Raw genomic sequence first — 14,372 nt, 5'->3', positions numbered from 1 at the left:
TTTCTACAGATATCAAGCCAGCAAATGTATTCATTACAGCTACAGGAGTAGTAAAACTCGGTGATCTTGGATTGGGAAGGTTTTTCAGCTCTAAAACCACGGCTGCTCATTCTTTAGGTCAGAGAGATTTCCTTGATTGTAAAATGATGTATGTTCACACCAGTAAATGGCCCTCCCCGCCCCACATTAATTACTGGAAGGGTCAGCAAAAGGAAGTGGCCCTGCAGAGGATGACACTCATTTCAGGGACTGAAATCCTGGACCCTGTCAGTCAAGTGAGGCATTCCCATGGAATCATAGTAGTTGATGATGATGTGGTGGTTTTTCAGGTTTCTTGCAGCCATTGTGTAAACAGTTCCCATATGGAAGAGGTGGCTCATAACAACCCCGGCCACAGCACCCCACAACTTTTGCATTGAGGACTTGGGTGGGCCCCAAGAGGGAATCTCCTATTTTATTTTAGATTGCATAGTAGCAATCTAAATTTGGAAATGCAAGTAAGAACCTTAGGCTGCCGCTGCTTCCTTGCAGGTTACCCTACTTCCTTTCCGTACAGCGTTCCCTCTTTTCCTTCCCTTTAGAGTGGTGGACTTCTCGGGGTGACAGACCTGCGGTGGATTCCTCTTGATCATAGAGCAGAGAGTTTTATGTCGGATACATTTTACAATTTACCTCTAATTGGCATTGGTGCATTGCAAAAGTCCAGCAGAAAAAGATAATAAGAACGGGCATTCAGACTAGTACAGCAAACCCTCTTGAAAAAGCTCACAAGCAGAGCTAAATAGTGAAAACTCTCCCCACTACTTAATTGCCCATACTTGGTAATCAGAAGCATATTCTCCTCCAGATGCAAATATTTCATTTCTAGTTATTGTAGCTAACAACTATTGATAGACCTTTCCCCATTGGATGTTTTGAAGAGCTAACATAACTTGCCTTTAAAGGGTACCCTTTTAAAGGGAATTTATGCTAGTAGCCTTCACAAGATCCATTCCTGTGGCAACGAACTCCATGGTTAATTATGCAGTGGGTGGAGAAAGGTTTGCTTTTACTTTTACCTGGCATCACCCAGGTTTGGTATATGGCCTTCCCACACCCTCTGGTATTCAAAGAAGAGTGACAGAAAGCACATTTGAAAAAACCTAAGTTGTCTTTTTTGTTAAACTTGCCTCAGTAGGACTTATCAGCTCTTTCCCGCTCCCACCCCATTTATTGTGTGAACTCAGAAGGTTCTTATTTAAATGCTTCAGTTTGTATTATAGTTAAAGTGTTAGAATAGGCTAAACTCTGCAGAATTCAAGCATTTGTTCTTCTTTCCCCCTGTCATCAATCTTTCACACTCATCTCAACCCCCTAATGTAACAGCAGGTTTCTGAGAACTACTGGTTAAAGGAACTTTTGCTTTTGGTAAACTACAAACCTCCAAGCCTTAGTGCTTGCAGCTGCCCCCTGTAGAGTCTGCAAATTCTTTCTCCACCGATTCCTCACCCTGTAAGCAGCAGATATGTAGCCTGTTACAAGCCAGATCTGCTATTAGTATTGTTATTGTGAAGCAAATCGTGTCATTGAAGGTTGTATCATAAACACAGCAACAACTGTGACTTTATCAGCAGATCAGTGTTGGGTAGTCTTTTCCAGCTCAAATCACTATCAAAAAAGTTAATTTTAAGAATGCTGCAGTTTTATCATGCTAAATTGCAGTGTCATTTAAATTTCTCAGTTTCTTTTTGACACAGCATCAGAACCTCCTGGAATATGAAAGCCCATAAAATGGCCCAGGGGCCTGTCTACACATTACAGTCTTTTTACACTGCTGCGCGTGGCAGCTCTTGCCACTTTGTGAAGTGTTTGGATCAGCAAACAGATAAAGCTGGGTTTTTTTTCCCTGCTAGATGCTTTTAGCTTTTTGGGACAAGCAGCCCTGGAACACAAGTGAGGAGTTTCCACATATGAGCGGCTTGCCATGTGGAAATGCAGGGTGGCTTAAAAGGAGATCTGTACCCATGCCCTGAAATGTAAACTAGCCCTACGTGCCAATATTGTTTTAGCATACAGTCCTACATATGTTTACTGGGGAGTAAGCCCCATTGAACTTAATGAGACTTACTTTTGAGAGGGCATGCAGAGAATGGTACTATTCATACATTTTTAGGAAGTATGTAAACAAACTTTTAAGGGGCCTAGAATCATAGACTCATAGAGGTGGAGGAGACCACAAGGGCCATCGAGTCCAAGCCCCTGTCAAGCAGGAAACACCATCAGAACACTCCTGACATATGGTTGTCAAGCCTCTGCTTAAAGACCTCCAAAGAAGGAGACTCCTCTGCTTAAAGACCTCCAAAGAAGGAGACTCCTTGGCAGCAAATCCCACTGTCGAACAGCTCTTACTGTCAGGAAGTTCTTCCTAATGTTTAGGTGGAATCTTTCTTGTAGTTTGGATCCATTGCTCCGTGTCCGCTTCTCTGGAGCAGCAGAAAACAACCTTTCTCCCTCCTCTATGTGACATCCTTTTATATATTTGAACATGGCTATCATATCACCCCTTAACCTCCTCTTCTCCAGGCTAAACATGCCCAGCTCCCTTAGCCGTTCCTCATAAGGCATCGTTTCCAGGCCTTTGACCATTTTGGTTGCCCTCCTCTGAACACGTTCCAGTTTATCAGTGTCCTTCTTGAACTGTGGTGCCCAGAACTGGACACAGTACTCCAGGTGAGGTCTGACCAAAGCAGAATACAGTGGCACTATTACTTCCCTTGATCTAGATGCTATACTCCTATTGATGCAGCCCAGAATTGCATTGGCTTTTTTAGCTGCCGCGTCACACTGTTGGCTCATGCCAAGTTTGTGGTCAACCAAGACTCTTAGATCCTTTTCACATGTACTGCTCTCAAGCCAGGTGTCACCCATCATGTATTTGTGCCTCTCATTTTTTTTGCCCAAGTGCAATACTTTACATTTCTCCCTGTTAAAATTCATCTTGTTTGTTCATTAACACACACACACACACACACACACACACAGAGAGAGAGAGAGAGAGAGAGAGAGAGAGAGAGAGAGAGTTAGTTAGTTATTCTTGGCGTTTTAGAACATTTATCCATAACCTATGAAACCTTTGAATTTATAATCCGCTTTTGAGCTTTGCTGTTCTAGTCTCGTCTTAAGGCTCATCCACACTTCTGCATGTCCTGTGCCTAGAAAGTGGTTTTCTGATTGTCCCGTGCTTTCTAGGCACATATCCAAGGCAATTTGCCTTTGTCCTGCCACTTTCCCCTGGAAAATCCAGTTATTATTCTCCCCCTTACCGTTCCTGTCAATACTTCAGTTACTCTTATAGTGCAATCCTATGTGTGTTTACTCAGAAGTAGGATCCACTGTGTTCAGTGGGGCATACTCCCTTGTAAATGTGTTTGATTTCAGCCATTATTATTATTATTATTATTATTATTATTATTGAAATGCCCCATACTTGAATGATAGAAAGCAGATGAATTGAAAAATACTTCTGTTGTTCCAGCAGGGATGGGATACTGAAAAATATTACAAGAGATTTGAAATTCATAACATTAATATTGATTTATATAGAGGTCTGAATTGCTAAATCACTTCCTGATAATTCTGCAAGTTTTATCTTCATTTTTCAAAACAGTTTATCATAGAAGTCGACTCTATAAAATAGGGCTAAGGTTCCCTGAAATGAGATTAAACTCATTTACAATATTCCTCTGTATTGTATGTTGCAATTATAATTTTTTCAACCAAAATATTGGAATGTATATTGCTTGATAGCATTGTGATGAAGTTTTAAGTTTTCATTTTTTAAAATTATATTTCTATATTGGTTGCAGTGGGAACACCTTATTACATGTCTCCAGAGAGAATCCATGAAAATGGGTACAACTTCAAATCAGACATTTGGTCTCTAGGATGTCTCTTGTATGAGGTAATACTTTTTAAACTAGTACACCTTACTTATTGGTGAGTGATGTTTTCAAAAGTCTTTCTGTATCTGCCTTAAGATTCCGCTATCCATTTTTACGTCTATTAACCACTTGGTGATAAAGTAGCATTAAGCGAAAGTGTAGAAACTTAACCTTTCACTGCTGAGCCTGATAAAATTTACATACATTCCTCAATCCTAAATGAATCTGTTGCAGAATTTTGCCATAAATTTCAGCTCAGAATGGTTCACCCCCTGAATTAGAAATGATCTATTCTTGGCACTGCATTCTAAGACTTGCACACATTCCATAGCATAGCTAGCTGTGAACAGAAACCTGTCCGCCATATCCAGTGAACACACTAAGGTTGTAGTAGAACTAACACTGCTTATACCAGCCTACCTTTTTAAATCGGTGTAAGAAAACTCTGCTAAAAACTGAACCTTTAAAATATTGCATTCTCAAAAGTTGCGGATTATTTCTGGTTAAGATTGGTGGGTGCAATGGGGAACTGTACCTTTTAAGAGTTACATAAGGAGCTGTCAAAATGTTTGCAGTTATTAAAGCCACAAAATTACTGTCAGATTAATTGATATATCTGGTAAGAGAAGCAGGAAAATAACACTATGAGCAGGTATTCATTCAATCATTCACTCATGCACATGATAATTACGGTGCCAACCTGTCCTGTGGCTTAATACTAATTATACAGGAATCAACAAGATAACCAAGTTGAACCAAATCCTTCAGGACATGCACAGCTGCTCCTAAGGTTCTCCCACTGTGCTTTACAACTTCTACCCAAATGCTCTCCAGAGAGGCCCTCCCAGCTCAAAAGCATCCAGGTGAAGTAACAAACCACCTGCCTCCATGATTCAGCAGAACTCACTAAAGCTATCCATCAGGATAAACACCTGCTAATGCAGAATTGGGATTTTGTGAATTGTCTCTTTATATCCATGGCAAACATTATTGTTTTCTTTGTAACCAGCTCAGTGCCTCTTCTAACCATATAAACAATGGCTACCTCAAGTACCTTTTGAGATTTGAATTTTTCATACTGGGGCTTGGGTGTTTTCACATTAAAAAACAAACAAACAGTATTAGGCCCCTGCTCTTCGTGGGGAACCACTTAATACTGATTCAGCAGCACCCATAGAGAACCTAGTGGATGCTCAAAGAAATGGCATCCTCTGTGCAACTTACTGGCAGCTTACTCTGGTGTGTTTCTTTTAGTAGAAAAAATGTTAAGAAAACATATTGTGCACTCACATATTTTTGATTTTAATTTCTGATCCAGAATGTGCCTCAGTTTGTGAAGTGGAAAGCTGTATGATTTGGATTGGAATTCAAAAGTCTTTTTTGGCTGTGTAGAAAGGAATTTAATGTAGATTTTAAAATATTTATCAAAGTAATGTATTCTAATCAAATAAAAGCCTCATGGAAGAATTCCTTTAGACATTTATGTGGATCAGGATAGGGATTTTTTGAACCCCTGTTTTCTCTTATGCTTCCTGTTATAAAATTGTGACCTTTAATGAAATTAACAACTGCATTTTGCATTGACAGTACTTTCATTGCTTTTTTCATTTATCATTGCAGTGTGTTGATTGTTTTGTTTTGTATTACTGCAGATAGTTAGGATATAATTAGTGAGGTCATGTTATGAAGGATGGCAATAGGTTGATAATAAGCTTCAGGTTTTAGTGAAATCACTCCTCATATTTACTGATTTAGCAAGAGGATCCTTGCTACGTAGGAAAGTAGTTACAAATGTTGTGCTGGTATATGAGCAGGTGCAAATGTTAAGATCCATGATTATAAGATCTGTTCCTTCTTCTCTTAAAAATTAATCCACAGTCCAATTTTATTTGGCTATCAACAGATTTTACTCACTTGAAATTCATTCAGCTGTTGATCTCGTTGAATGGAATAATCCAGTGCTTCCAATTATTTGTAATAAGGATCCTATTTGTAATAATTATTTGTAATAAGAATGGCTAACCCACAAAACAGTTAATCGAGAGCAGTTTAATTTTAGCCAGTTTACGTCTATTACCATCAATGGGACTGATAAAGTATGAGTATTTCAGTTCAACAATTCTTTGAAATTGATTTTTTTTTTAACCCGTCTAACATAAAATGCCCTTTAAAATGTTTTAATTACTTCCATGTTTGGGGCATTTGTTCATGTTTATCTTCAGATTAAAGATAGGGAAGCTGTTCGTGAAATCTCCATAAAGGTCCAAGTGACTATATTTCACTAGTTAATTTGTGGCAGTTGATTGGATTTTCAGCTAAACCTAATGTTTGGTTTATTTTCTGTATCTGGCCGCTGTATGGCGGATCATTTACAGTTTAATAACAATTACTGACTTTCCTTATTATGAAGATTTTTTCTTCCAAGGTTCATTTTACAACAGGAAAATTATACTTTCAAATATGCCTGAGATATCAAAATAATAATAATAATTAAATAACCACCCCAAAACACACTCTATTCACTGCGGTTTTAATTGATATGCAACAAAGTAGACTTTACTAATTAAAATCAAGATGCCATGCTTTTGCTACATGGACCTTTACATGGAAAAGTAGGTTTTACACATTTCCTTTATTGTTCAGTGCAGCAATTGCATCCTTACAGGGTCGTAGGTTGGTGGCTTACAGCTCCCCCCCCAAAAAAAGAGTGGGAGAGGGAGAGAGAGCGCACGTTGCCACCAGCCCTGAAGACAGACAGTGGGCTTTCGTCCCTCAGACACCCCCAGAATACTAATCAGGAAAGTCAGACCCTGGAGGTCAGGGAGCAAGTCAATCATTCTAGCGATCGTCTCAGTGTGGAGGATCAAATTAGCCTGAAAAATTCAGCTGCTGGGAGGAGAGGGCGAGCAGCTGTCAGGGGCAGCAGCGAGATGCACTAATGAACCAGATGAATAGTGCAAAAGCTTGAAAATAAAAACAGGACAGTTGACATTTTTCATCTGTCAAAGCAGGAGATGCATGAAAATATAGTATTCCTGTTTTAACTCCTTAGGGGACATTCAGCTTTTCTTTCTTTCTCCCCCCCCCCTCTTTTAACACTCTGCAGCATTCAAACAAGAGTACTTTTTAATGAACACCTAGCGTACCAACACACAGGATCTCTGCATTTATTTTGAATTTTCTGCATTTCGTGCAGGTTCTGTTGTTGGAATTCCTGGCTTTTTTTTTTTTTTTGCGCACAAAGGGGGCAAAAAACGCTGCATGAATTACCTTCTTTCAAGATTTAATATTATGGGGCCGGTACAGTTTGCAAACCGCTTTTCTTGAGAGCCTTAATCCCTTTGCTCTTAGGGGTTTTAAAAAGAGAATGCAATATTTATGGTACCCAATTAGTGCACACACAGCTGTAATGGGTTTTGAGATCCTTGCTGTAAAATCCTTGCCTTCATGTCCATTTTGGAAGATTCCTTCCCAAAGTCTCCTTTATCAATAATGCCGCGGCTAAAATTTTGCAGCTTTCTTTTGGTTGCGAAGGAGTTAAATGTTCTATCTGGAAGACCACAAGACAGATGAGAGCCATTTTCAGCTTGTCCTGTCCCTGCTGAAGCTCACTGAGTAGCACAGCATGGACTAGCGTGTTTCACACACACTCTGCCTGTCTGGGGAATGTACACATTGTCCTTCCAAAATCAAACTTATTAGCACATGTAGAAAAGGGTGACTGACTTTGGGGCAGCATTGCAATCCAAGCAGTGCTCACACTGCTGCGGTTCAGAGATTTAAAGCGTTTGGAAGGCAGTACGAACATTTTTTTTAAAATAAAAAAAAATCCCTGTAAAGTTAGCAATCCCACCACAGTATTTGTTTGCCTTTGTAAAGTCGGGCTGCCTTCAAATAAACATTAGGTGCCCTAATGATATTTTAAAGTTCTTACTTTAAAGGTTCCTTGCCAAAAGATAATGTTAAATTTCTTAAGTGTACACGAAACCAGAATTATGCCTGCAACATAGCATGCATGTGAGGATTTGCATTCATATTAAATCAAGTGTCGATGCATGTATCAACTTGCGTATGTGCTTTCAGCATATGTGTTTGGGGTTTGGTATGCACAGAGGACAGGTGCTGCAATTCTGCACCAAATTGCATCTTGCTGAAACCGGTTTTGAATAGAAAATTGCTTTCTTCCCTTAAATTTAGAAATTACATTTTAAAGAATTAAGCAGATAGTGAAATGGCAAATTCAAAAAAGCCCAAATGGTAACAAAGAGAGTAGTATATGCATAAAAAAGCAAAAGGGTTAAAGTTTCTGAAACCAGCCAAAAGATTAGACTCAGGGTAGATTTTAGCATTATCCTCACAATTGCCAGGGACTGTATCCTTTGGGTAATGGCCATAGTTCAGTAATAAGGCATCTACTTTGCATGCAAATGGTCTAAGATTAAGCCCTTAGCATAACCAGGTAGGGATGGGGAAAGTCTGTTTTCTGAAGGGCTGCTACCTTCCAGTGTAGACAACATTCAGTTAGATAGACCAGCAGCCTGATGTAGTATAAGGCAGCTTCCTTCACAGATTGATGAGTTGTCCAGGGTCTACAAAAGCAATTGGGAGTTCAAGCAAAACATGGATGACTCAACTTATTTCAGTGTGGTCTTACTCACCCATGGTGGTGTCCTCTGCAAACTGGAACTTGCACAAAGTTCCCAAAAAGAAGGTGGGCTCCAGACGGAAATAAATAGTTTACAAAAGTACTTTATGGCTTTGCAGACTATGCAGCAATATTTCATTTTTTTAAAGCATAGGGGATCATTTAGGAGGAATATGGTCATGATCCAAAGAACAATTTAGCTGTACTTATGGGGGTTACAGTGGGATCCCTCAGTGGGATTTTAAACATTTTCCAGCCATCATGCCATATCACAAATTGGTTTTGAAAACCCTATCTGTTTCAGAATTAGTTTTCCTGTTTCCGTGGTGGTGGTGGGGTGGGTGGGGAGGGCAGTTGCTATTTGAAAAATGCACGCCTAGAGCAGAACTTGTTGCACAGTTCTTTTAGATTCTGATCAGAATTATCATTTTAAAATTAGATCTTTATTTGTATGGTGAGTCCTACAAAGTCAGTATTGGTGAATAATAATCTGGTTTCAGAAAGACATGTCAGTTAAATATATAAACAGACTGTAACATTACAGAAACTAGCTTCACTTGCATTAGGCACACACCCTTCAAAAAACAAATGAAAAAAATGTATAATGAAATTAAGGGCAGTGAAGATCACAAGAAGTTGACGTAACATGTTTTCCATTTAAAAATTAAACTGGGCCTTTCGAAACAAAAAGTAGTTCCTTGAAAATATACTTATGTGAAATAATATTCCTCCTGACCACACACACGAAATAAAAATTAAAAATCACAAAAAATCCAAGATACATTTTGTTTTGTTTTAATTCCACACAGATGGCTGCACTGCAGAGTCCATTCTATGGTGACAAAATGAACCTGTATTCCTTATGTAAAAAGATTGAACAATGTGACTATCCACCTCTTCCATCAGATCACTACTCAGAAGAGGTAAGTAGCACCGCTCTCTGTGGTATATTTGAAGGTAGAGGTATGAGTACTTGATGAATATTGAATAGTGCTTTTTTTAAAAAAAGTTTCCAGTTTATACTGGGATCTGGGTATGTTCTTGCACAAGCATAGCTTATGCATGAGTACGTCTTCATGACCTTCTTGTTTGTATTGTGGGCTCAACAGTGTGCCAGTTTTTTTCCTTGATCCCTGAATATGCTTCCTCAAGAGAATGGTGTGCTTTCAACACTGTGGCAGGTTTGAAGCTGAACTTTTCACATGCAGAAGAGTCGAAGGAGATGGCTGTAAGGCAATACATAATACTTTAGAGTGGTCCTGTTTCCTCCTCCTAATATAAGAGATTAAAATTTGTATGATGCTGTGTAGGAGAAACCACTCACAGTGGATGCAGAAAACCCAAACCCTTAATACCATCTGCTTTGGTTGGCCACAAATGAACAGCAGGATTTTCTTTTAGTCACCTGTATGGGAGCATTGTGCTAGCAAGTGCCTTCTGAATTCATCTTCCTTTGGTGTTCTCATGAGAACTAATCACCCTTCTGATAACTTCATGGAGGAATGAGGCTCCCTACCAGTTCACCTGCCAACATAGATGGGGTCCAAAGGTCATTAGGCATTCTCATGTCATAGCCATGTTTCCCCTGAACCCCATAAAGGATGCATGTATTCATTATTGTAGGAATGATACCTGCACAGCCTTAGTCCCCATGCATGGATCACCCTAAAGCCATATAGATTACCATAAGGCATAATGTGAGTTTCCCATTCCTGACCAAAACTTTCCTGTCAAGGAAAGTCAAGGAGCCTAATCTCAGAGCTCAGGCCCCTTTACCAAGAGAAGGTGCTGGGCATGGAATGGGAACCCTGTATATCCCTTCCATTCTCTAGGGCAGAATGTGTACACATCTTTGTATACCTGTAAAAAACACAGGGTTCCAGTCGGCGGTACAGAGGCTTCTCTGCATTTGCAGGAGAGGACCATGTACTGAGAGTCAAGGATTAAGGCTGTATTGCTGTTCCCATAGTGGTGAACTTGTGCTACTTATAATTCATTTTGATTTAGATGGTGAGGATTGCAAAATACTGATTAGCAGCAAAAACATATGTAAAACACATTCTTGCTAACTAATGCAAGAAGACACAGGAAGAACATACGTTTCTTCAGTATATGAAAAAGTGTGTGTATGCTTGTGTGTGCGTAATTCTTTTATCTTGTAGTGAAATATTCTCAAAGTTTGAACTAGGTAAGATAATAGCAGCCTCAAGCCAACAAAGAGGCTACAGTAACTTATTCTAGTTCAATGTACATGAATTAAAGATTATGTTGAAATGCACATAAATGTCCTCTCTGAAATATGTTTTGTAAGTATTAAAGCTTTGCGCTGCTTACAGAATGGGGAGTAACTTGTAATTCAAAACCTTGAATCCTCTTGCTTTCAAGATTTTGATTATTAATAAAAGATTGCAGTCCAGGAATTTTTGGTCTTTTAAACATTCTTTGTCATATATAGGGTGACAATTTGTATTTTTATTATAGTGACAATTGGAACACAGAGCGGTTTTTGTTGTTGTGTTTTTAGGAAGATGATTAGAATTACTTTTTGAGGTGGAGATTTACCACCCATTAATTTGCGAAACCTTTCCTTAATGTAGTCTTCCCAATTAACTCTTTTTTTCCAGTGGCCATTTTTAATTATTACGTTTTTGTGGAATATAAATATGGCACTTCGTATAGGCAACTTCAGAACCGGAGGCCTAGAAATACAGTAGGGTGTGAACAATAATGCAAAATGATAGCAAGAATGTCAGGGGCCGTTCTTTGTTGTGTCATTCATGCTGTCTTCCTTTTTCCACGAAGCGCATGAATATTTCACGTATCTGCATCCTCATCCTCTATTCTTCTTGACTAATTTTCAGACTGTCTGAATTTGCATTTCACATGGTAGCTGATTAGGAGATGCCGAGTGCAGCAGTGAAGCCTCAGCAGGCGGTTGCCATGGTGACCTTCAGCAGGATTTTAATGATGATGCCACTAGTGGTTCGTTGAAGTCGGCCTGCCTGGAGGGCTACTTCACTGCAGCTAAGTGTGAAGTTGGATATATGGATTCTCAGCCAAGGGGCAAATATCAAAGTCCGGCTCTGATAGAAGGTCTTGGTACTGGGAAAGAGAAATAAGATTCCACCTTTCTTTTTATTAACTTAGTTTGCATAGTTCCAAGTTAGGAAGGGGTGGGTGGAATTACATACACACATACACACACCACAAAACAACAACAACAACCATGTTGTATATTTTCCCCATGCACAAACAGGGATATTTACATTAACACCCTTTTAAAAAAATCATTTATCCATCCGACAGCACTAAAGAAAGCAAATTGTGCTGTTCCATTAATAAATAATTTCTTAAGAAAAGAAGTGGCCTTCGGAACAGAAGGAGTTGCTTTGAACCCGTTGTCCCTTAAAAATCATATGTGGTATAAAACATTTTTTAATGAAATATATTTTAAGATTTTTCTCTCTGCCTCTAATACTATAGTTTTAATTGTGAAAGTCTTGGATAGAACTGCAGAGGAAATAGGCTAAAGTGTGTCTGCCAGACTGCAGCAGCAGCATCCTAAAGACTTCTCAAAAATTTAGACTTCAAACCCGTTATCCAGGTTGAAAAGTGCACTTGGTTGAGCTGCTGAGTTCAGGGATCACTGAACAACGAAATCCGCTTGAATTTTTTATGCGAATAAATTTTATGAAGGAATAAAATTACTTTGCATCAGCTTCTGTCTGCTTTCACAGAAGAACATTTTAAAAAGAAATAAACCCTTTAACCACAAAAGAGTACTCTTAAGATCAGTTTCTAAAACAGATATACCTTTTTCTTTCTTTTTGGCAGTGAAACCATCAGTTGCTTTCGTTTTTTCAGGGTTCTGGATCTGATGTGTGTGCTTGTGTTAATACAAACCCTTTTGGTCTGCTAGCACCCTTCTTCACATGCCATGACAGTGCACAGCGTTTGCATACTCAGTTGTGGCAATGCTACCTCCTTCCTTCTCTGAACTCCTTCCTGCCAAAAGTTTGGCTGGTTCCTTAAACCCATCATGCTGACATCTACTTTTTATTTTATTTTATTTTTGAGTGGTTGGAATGTCCCTAGGCCTTCCATAACACCACAGCTGCTGAATCAAAAGGATGGAGAGGTCTCATTTCAGTATATTGAAGCTTATCTAATTGCCACAAAGGTTTCAAAATCTGCAAATTGCTTTTTGATTTTGTTCGTTCTTTGCTTTCATTGAATTTATTGGGGGGGAATTACTGGGGGGGGGGAACCCAGTCTTTTCTTACAAATCAATGTGTTCTGAGCACTAATTTGAAACATCCCTTTTCTACAATCCTAGTAAGACAAATTCCAAAGCTAGCTTTGACTGCAACAAATAAATACATAGATACAATGAAAAAACCCTACCCTAGATACTAATGAGAATTCCACTTGCAGAAGAGTCTGCCAGGGTTGCCTTTGGGACCCTTTCCTTTTTATTTTCTCTATCAATGATGATGTGGAAGAATTTGATGGCAGTGAGATTGTTTTACCCAAAGTTTACAGTTCTTTTTTATGTTATGCTGTTCTTATTTTATCCTTTACATTGACCACGTGGCTTTTGCAATGTGGAACTTGGCAGGTGCCTTTAAGTTCCTTTGGACAGTGGTTCCCAATTAGCTAATTACTGAGAACCCCTATTTTTCAAAGGCCAAGCCATGAACCCCCTACTTTTGAAAAAAAATGATAACTATGTTAGTTACAGTAGTTTATTCTGTGAACTGCCCAGAGACGGTATATAAATTTAATTAATTAATAATAAAATAATAATACCACTGCAAAGCGGTTTTTGGAACAAAATGTGGGATAGCCCCTAGTGAGCAAAAGATTTTAGGTATACTAAAAAACAGACTTGGGTTGAGCGATATCTGGTTTTCAACATTGTGATATATCGGCAGCTGAACATCATGATATTCTGATATATCACAGTGTCTGAAATTGGAGACTGGGGATGAGGGAAGGAGCAGTAATGGAGATCAGGTGTGTTGGGGGAAGAGAGGAAAGGGAGTCATCTCCACCCCATGGTTTGAGTGGGAGGGGGTGCATCAAGCCGCCCTCAGCAGGGCAGTCAGCGAAGATGCAAGTCCACTGTGGCTGTTGCGGCTTTCCTGCTGACTGAGAAAATCTGCTCTGCCTCAGTGCCAGGGGAAGGTAGTGCCCGGTGTCTTGAAATGAGGGCGATCAGCTGCCCTGTTTTCCCTCAGCATGAGGGAAGGCAACTTAGATCATCATGCAATATCGGCGGTGCCTTGAAATTGCTCTCCCTCGCATGAGGAGCAATATATTTATTGCTAAAGGTAAAGGGACCCCTAACCGTTAGGTCCAGTCGCGGACGACTCTGGGGTTGCGGCGCTCCTCTCGCTGTACTGGCCGAGGGAGCTGGTGTTTTGTCCACAGACAGCTTCCAGGTCATGTGGCCAGCATGACCAAGTTGCTTCTGGTGCACGAGAGCAATGCACGGAAACACCATTTACCTTCCCGCCGGAGCAGTACCTATTTATCTACTTGCACTTTGATGTGCTTTAGAACTGCTAGGTTGGCAGGAGCAGGGACCAAACAACGGGAGCTCACCCAGAGTCGGTCATGAGTGGACCTAATGGTCAGGGGTCTCTTTACCTTTATGTTTCCTAAACCATGCATAATTTTAGACACTTCTGTCATGCCTTCCTCATTACTTTCCGTTTTCCCCTAACCTAAAAAGGCCCAGACCATTTCCTTGAAGGGAAGATACTTCAGCCCACTGATGTTATTAGTTAAGCATTTCTAGACCT

The 14,372-nt window shown here is 39.6% G+C and overlaps 1 protein-coding gene across 5 annotated transcripts in view; it reads left to right on the top strand.

Moving 5' to 3' along the window:
- The window catches only part of NEK7 (NIMA related kinase 7), an 86,256-nt gene that overhangs the window by 62,950 nt on the left and 8,934 nt on the right, over positions 1–14,372 (top strand). For 4 of the 5 annotated variants that reach the window (XM_081914949.1, XM_081914946.1, XM_081914947.1 and 1 more), the window contains 3 exons: positions 10–117; positions 3,846–3,940; positions 9,375–9,488. In XM_081914949.1, the coding sequence (XP_081771075.1) occupies positions 10–117; positions 3,846–3,940; positions 9,375–9,488 (317 nt within the window). Of the gene's footprint in view, positions 1–9; positions 118–3,845; positions 3,941–9,374; positions 9,489–11,426; positions 14,053–14,372 lie in introns of those variants that run through there. The other variant, XM_081914950.1, reaches the window with a different exon arrangement.

The sequence above is a fragment of the Podarcis melisellensis genome (genome assembly GCF_964234715.1).
Source record: "Podarcis melisellensis genome assembly, chromosome: 6".
In the NCBI taxonomy this organism is placed as follows: Eukaryota; Metazoa; Chordata; class Lepidosauria; order Squamata; family Lacertidae; genus Podarcis; species Podarcis melisellensis.
This window is presented reverse-complemented; position numbering and strand designations above follow the sequence as displayed.